The 6,462-nt window shown below is 37.6% G+C and overlaps 1 protein-coding gene across 1 annotated transcript; it reads left to right on the top strand.

Moving 5' to 3' along the window:
• The first annotated feature begins 374 nt into the window (after positions 1-374).
• On the top strand, positions 375-5,399 carry LOC7467925 (beta-galactosidase 7). Its single transcript, XM_002324691.4, has 18 exons — positions 375-453; positions 1,216-1,391; positions 1,541-1,636; positions 1,738-1,850; positions 1,948-2,014; positions 2,098-2,190; positions 2,277-2,420; positions 2,533-2,621; positions 2,717-2,822; positions 2,902-2,989; positions 3,116-3,234; positions 3,322-3,680; positions 3,780-3,883; positions 3,985-4,121; positions 4,235-4,348; positions 4,435-4,545; positions 4,653-5,144; positions 5,232-5,399. Exons 1-18 carry the CDS (start codon positions 375-377, stop codon positions 5,397-5,399), a joined length of 2,655 nt encoding a protein of 884 aa, XP_002324727.4.
• Positions 5,400-6,462: the final 1,063 nt, after the last annotated feature.

The following is a 6,462-nucleotide window of genomic DNA, read 5'->3' on the forward strand; positions in this document are numbered from 1 at the left end:
TATTCACATGAATAACGAGGGTAAAAAAAACTGCTCTGTTCACATTAACAGTGAAGTGAACAATTAAATCATCCCAAAATTTTTTTAGCTTCGTTAGTAAATGGTAATGGAACGGTAATTCTACAAATATAGAGAGATCACATAATGTGTTTTGAGTGAAGAAAGAAAGAGATCTCATGGGCTTTGTTAATTTTTTCTTGAATTTTTTAAAACAAGCTGGGGTAGGTTTATGTTCTTAGTTTTAGTCAGGATTGATTGATTAATTTAAAATGCCTGTTTCCTGTGAATGTTTATTTCAAAAATATTTTTAATCCACGACGTCCTTGAGCTCCGTTTAAACATGAGAGAAATCTTAATTTTATTTAGAATTAAGAATGGATATTTATCGCCGTATAAACGAACCACAGATCTATGTAGAGTTCGTGATAGAGATTCCCTTCAACCGTGTTAAAGGCAAGCTGATTAAAATTGATTTCAGGAAGTTCCACCATAGCTCTACCATTTTTCGTTCTTGATAAATGAAAAATGATTTCCAAGATCTTAGGGTGTTGAGTGAACTTCTGTTCTGGAGGCATGCCTCGTATGCTACAAGAAAAGCCTCTTCTCCTGAGCTGTACTTTGATTTGAATTATTCTCTTAATGAAATTTTGAGATTTCAAAAGAAAGAAGGAAATACAGAGTGTTTTTCTCTGTCCAATTTTGTAACTGATGGAGGGAAAAAAAACAGATTATAATTTGTAACGGGCTTTGATTTACAAGATCATTGCTATTGTTATGGCCGCTGTAAAGACAATCCACTTGCACCATGTTTCGCGGTAGTAATTAAGGAGTTCATCATCGTACTCATGATTAATTTCGCTGACTTGAAACTGGATAGGTTTTGTCCTCTGCAGCTATCCTCAGGTTGAAATTAAAGGCTAGCGCGCTAGAAGTGTTGCTCAAAACTCTCAGGACAGAATGTCAAGTCTTATCTAAACTACCTAACGAGTCTTGTAAAACCTTGAACAATGGGTCTCCAAATATAGAAAATTTAGGTGATAGAGGTGTCCAATCTTAGTTGTTTGTATAATTTTAGACATGGAGTTTCCTATATAAGCATTGTTCTTCAGCTTTACTGGCTTCAGTGCGAAGATAGCCTGTGCACGAACACGCTTAATTTTGTCTTCTTCTTTTCATTTTTCTCTTCAAATTGTTCTTGTTTTATAATTCATCCAGAATCAGAGATGAAGCTGTCAGGTTCTCAGATTGAAATTCTTCTTATTGCGAGTTTAGCATTGCTATGCTCAAGCTCTGCAATAACTGTTGATTATGATTCCAATGCTGTTATCATCAATGGTGAACGGAAAATCATTTTCGCCGGAGCAATTCACTATCCGCGTAGCACGCCTGAGGTATCAGAAACATTATCTTCCAATATGACAGTATCGTGAGCCTGAAAGCAACCTAGCTTGTTTGCTTGTTGCGTTTTTTGTTGTGTTTTTTTCCTTGTCTTCTCAAATAAGAAAGTTAAAATGCTAGGCTCATTTTTCCTGTTATACAGATGTGGCCAGAGCTATTCCAGAAGGCTAAGGAAGGTGGCATTGATGCTATTGAAACTTATATCTTCTGGGACCGCCATGAGCCAGTCCGCCGGCAGGTTTGAACTGCTCATGTGCACGTAGTGCTTTATTTTTTCAGCTCAAGCGATTTGATTCCCCAACCTAATTCACTTTTTCTGTTTAAATTGTGCCGAGCCAGTATTATTTCTCTGGGAATCAGGACATCGTAAAATTCTGTAAGCTCGCTCAAGAAGCTGGACTTCACGTCATTCTCCGGATTGGTCCGTATGTTTGTGCTGAATGGTCATACGGGTATGTACCCTTTTTAATGCTGGGCAACTGCAAGTTTTAAAGCAAACTAACTCTGCATCTATTTCAAAGCTGATGATGTCTAATCTCTCTTTATCAGAGGCTTCCCCATGTGGCTACACAACATTCCAGGGATTGAATTGAGAACGGATAATGAGATTTACAAGGTTTCCATTACTTGGAAATAATTGATTTTTCTTCTCTATTGTAGTGTTTCTGTTCTGCTTTCTTAATTTCTCTTTATGAACAGAATGAGATGCAAATTTTTACCACCAAGATCGTGGACGTGTGCAAAGAAGCAAAGTTGTTTGCACCACAGGGAGGGCCTATAATTTTAGCACAGGTTTGGCGGCATTTTCTCTCTTGTCGTTTACATAAAGTAGCATTCACATCGGTATGCTGACATTTCTGCTGGGAGATACATAACAGATTGAGAATGAATATGGAAACGTTATGGGACCTTATGGAGACGCAGGGAGAAGGTACGTCAATTGGTGTGCACAGATGGCAGTAGGACAGAACGTTGGAATCCCATGGATTATGTGCCAGCAGTCTAATGCTCCACAACCCATGGTATCCATTTCTGCTTTGTTTTCCTTGTTCCGTTTTGGTAGTGTAGCTTACGTTAACACCATTTCATATTCTGATTTGGCATTGAAGATTTCTGTTGTATGCTGCCCCTCAGATTAATACATGCAATGGATTTTACTGCGACCAGTTCAAGCCAAACAACCCTAAGAGTCCCAAAATGTGGACAGAAAACTGGAGTGGATGGTTTGTTTTCTTCCCAAAGTTTTACGTTGTTTTCCTAATCTCGCAGACTCAAATCTTAAATTAGCAAGCTTAAAACCGTGATGCTGTCCTTCTAGGTTCAAGCTTTGGGGTGGCAGAGATCCATATAGAACTGCTGAAGATTTGGCCTTTTCAGTGGCACGCTTTATCCAAAATGGCGGAGTCTTGAACAGCTATTATATGGTTAATTGCATACCATATGACATTAATTAATATTCTCGGGTTTATTCACATATTTTGATCTTTTCCTTGACTAATTCAGTATCATGGAGGAACGAATTTTGGACGCACAGCAGGAGGTCCATACATTACAACATCATATGACTACAATGCTCCCCTGGATGAATATGGTAAACGTTTTTTAAACCGAGGAAAATCTGCACGGACATGATGAAATAATGATGTTTTAAATTCATTGCATATCAATACGAGTGTGAGCACTTTGAGATGATGTTGTGCAAAATTATCATTTCCAGGTAATTTGAATCAGCCCAAGTGGGGTCATCTCAAGCAACTTCACGAAGCTATCAAACAGGGGGAGAGAATTCTCACTAATGGCACCGTGACATCCAAGAATTTCTGGGGCGGGGTCGATGTAAGTTAATTTTGATTCCAAAGGAAAGAGGTAACATGAATTTATCGTGTTCTTTTGATTAATGAGAATTCTCTTCTCAATGTTCAGCAAACCACATACACCAACCAAGGCACTGGAGAGAGATTCTGTTTCTTGAGCAATACAAACATGGAGGAAGCCAATGTAGACTTGGGACAAGATGGGAAGTACTCCTTGCCTGCTTGGTCTGTTACTATTCTTCAAGATTGCAACAAAGAAATTTACAACACTGCAAAGGTTAATACCCAGACCTCAATAATGGTCAAGAAGCTACATGAGGAGGATAAACCTGTTCAACTTTCCTGGACGTGGGCACCAGAACCCATGAAAGGTGTACTCCAAGGAAAGGGTAGATTTAGAGCCACCGAGCTTCTTGAGCAGAAAGAAACAACTGTTGATACTACTGACTATTTGTGGTACATGACTAGGTAATAAGCTTAAATGCTGGAAATTATCCAGCAACCGTTTCATTGTCTTGGGCTGCATATTTCCAGGTCATGACATGGAAGACTAATGCTTTGATGCAGCGTTAACCTTAACGAGACAACACTGAAGAAGTGGACTAATGTGACCCTGCGAGTTGGCACAAGAGGCCATACACTTCATGCTTATGTTAACAAGAAGGAGATAGGTAATTCCAATTTGATCGAAATGACTTAAATCTGCGGGACGACTAGAAATGACTTAATTCCAATTAGCTAAACTTGAATCTCCTCTGTTGACGAAATTCAGGAACCCAGTTTTCCAAGCAAGCCAACGCTCAACAATCAGTTAAGGGAGATGATTACAGTTTTCTATTTGAAAAGCCAGTTACTCTCACTTCTGGGACTAACACCATAAGCTTACTCAGTGCCACTGTTGGATTGGCTGTATGTTCTCTATTCGTTTACCAACCACATTTTTCATAATCTACTCTTGCTAATGTTACTTTTTCTTCTACATTTGCTCACATTTTCAATTTTACCTCTTTTCTTCTGGGCAGAATTATGGTCAATATTACGATAAAAAACCTGTTGGCATTGCTGAAGGGCCCGTCCAGTTGGTAGCAAATGGGAAACCTTTTATGGACTTGACGTCATATCAGTGGTCTTACAAGGTACGCCCCGCAAAAATTCTGCAGAAAATAACAATTAATGGGTGTTTATGCAAACTTATGATTATCACTTCTTTCTTTATATGAAGATTGGGTTGAGCGGTGAGGCCAAAAGATACAATGATCCAAATTCGCCACATGCCAGTAAATTTACTGCCAGTGATAACCTTCCTACCGGAAGAGCCATGACATGGTACAAGGTAAATACGTTATAATACTTGAAACCTCGGTGAAAATATTTTGTGAAATGTTTAAGTATGGGTTTAGAACTCCTGTTTCTAATTAAGTTATCACTGTGTGTGTCCAGACCACATTTGCCAGTCCTTCAGGTACTGAACCAGTAGTGGTAGACTTGCTAGGCATGGGCAAAGGGCATGCCTGGGTGAATGGAAAAAGCCTTGGTCGCTTCTGGCCTACGCAAATTGCTGATGCCAAAGGATGCCCTGACACTTGTGACTACCGTGGATCTTATAATGGTGATAAATGTGTGACGAACTGTGGCAATCCTTCTCAAAGATGGTACCATATCCCAAGGTCATACCTTAATAAGGATGGCCAAAACACCTTGATCTTGTTTGAGGAAGTGGGCGGGAACCCTACAAATGTGTCGTTCCAGATTGTTGCTGTGGAGACAATATGTGGAAATGCATATGAAGGAAGCACATTAGAATTGTCATGCGAAGGTGGCAGAACCATCTCAGACATTCAATTCGCCAGCTATGGAGACCCTGAGGGAACATGCGGCGCATTCATGAAGGGCTCCTTCTACGCCACTCGCAGTGCGGCAGTAGTGGAAAAGGTAGCAAAAACGCTGGTAGTATTCTTTAGTGATATAATTTTTCACATATCTTATTTATTGACTCAAATTATGATCCTTAACTTGCAGGCATGTGTTGGGAAACAGAGCTGTGGAATTCTTGTTTCAGGTGAAACATTTGGATTAAAGAAGCGTTCTGACATTGCCAATAGGCTGGCGGTGCAAGCTGTCTGCACTGGGTACATTGACAACGATCTCGAGTCCCTAAAGAATAAGAATAACAACTCAAAACAATGAAGGCGTTCTACATGCATATTTTTCTTACGCCTTTGACTCATTAGTAAAATCATATCTTTGTACACAATTCATTTATTACAGTATATAAAAGTAGCTTCTCTTTGTGTGATCTTCAACTTTGATCATTATGAAGCCTAGATTCTTATTAATTTCTTCTTTAATTATTTTATTTTCAAGCTAGAAACATAACTGAGCATAAATGTGATTAAGATAATACATATACGGAATGGCAACAAAAACAAAAAAAAAGTAAATAAAACTTGATCTCCAGGGAGGCAATTTCACCATATATAACAAAGTATCAATGCGATCAAGCTTGGGTTTTAACCGTTTAATTGACACGACTCGTAGTTTTTAGGGATTGGCACATGCCTAGCATGATATTTTTATCTTCAAAATGAACTTAAAAACTATTCAAGGAGTTTTTGTCAAGTTAGCATTATATCTTAGTTAAACCTGGTTTAAATAGTTAGGTCGATATATTTTCTAGTTTTAAGGACCGATGTAGATATAACGTGATGTTTTTTTTAAAAAAAAAGGTTAATACAAAGTCTACAAGTCTCCTCAAAGTAGCGCTAATGTGGGTTGAGCATGTTATTTTGATCACTTTTTTTCTAGTAAATGATAATAAATGGTCAAATAGTAATGACATGTGAATAAATTTAGAAAATAATTTAAACAATAAGTAGCATATGTGAAATGAATTTAGGAAAAACACGGAGTTAAATATTTAAAGTAACTTTTTTCTAGGAAAATGATATGGTAAGGATGATTTTTTATTTTCATAAATTCAACCAATCCCTTACTTAGATATATGGAACCAATAAATATTTTAAAATTCTTAATCTCCTTAATTTTGGAGGTCTTCATATTTTATTTAATTTTTGAGGTCTTATTTTATGTTGGGTGTAACAATCTCTTTGAAAAAATCAAATTCAAAACCAACTCATTTTGCTTTCACTAATGTTGGTTGCTTTCACTGATGTTAGTCTAAGATCGAGTAACTAAAAACCCAAATTAGAAGACAAAAATAATAAAAATAAGAGGAAAATAAATTCAATTA

Source organism: Populus trichocarpa, chromosome 18 (assembly GCF_000002775.5).
Source record: "Populus trichocarpa isolate Nisqually-1 chromosome 18, P.trichocarpa_v4.1, whole genome shotgun sequence".
Lineage (NCBI taxonomy): Eukaryota > Viridiplantae > Streptophyta > Magnoliopsida > Malpighiales > Salicaceae > Populus > Populus trichocarpa.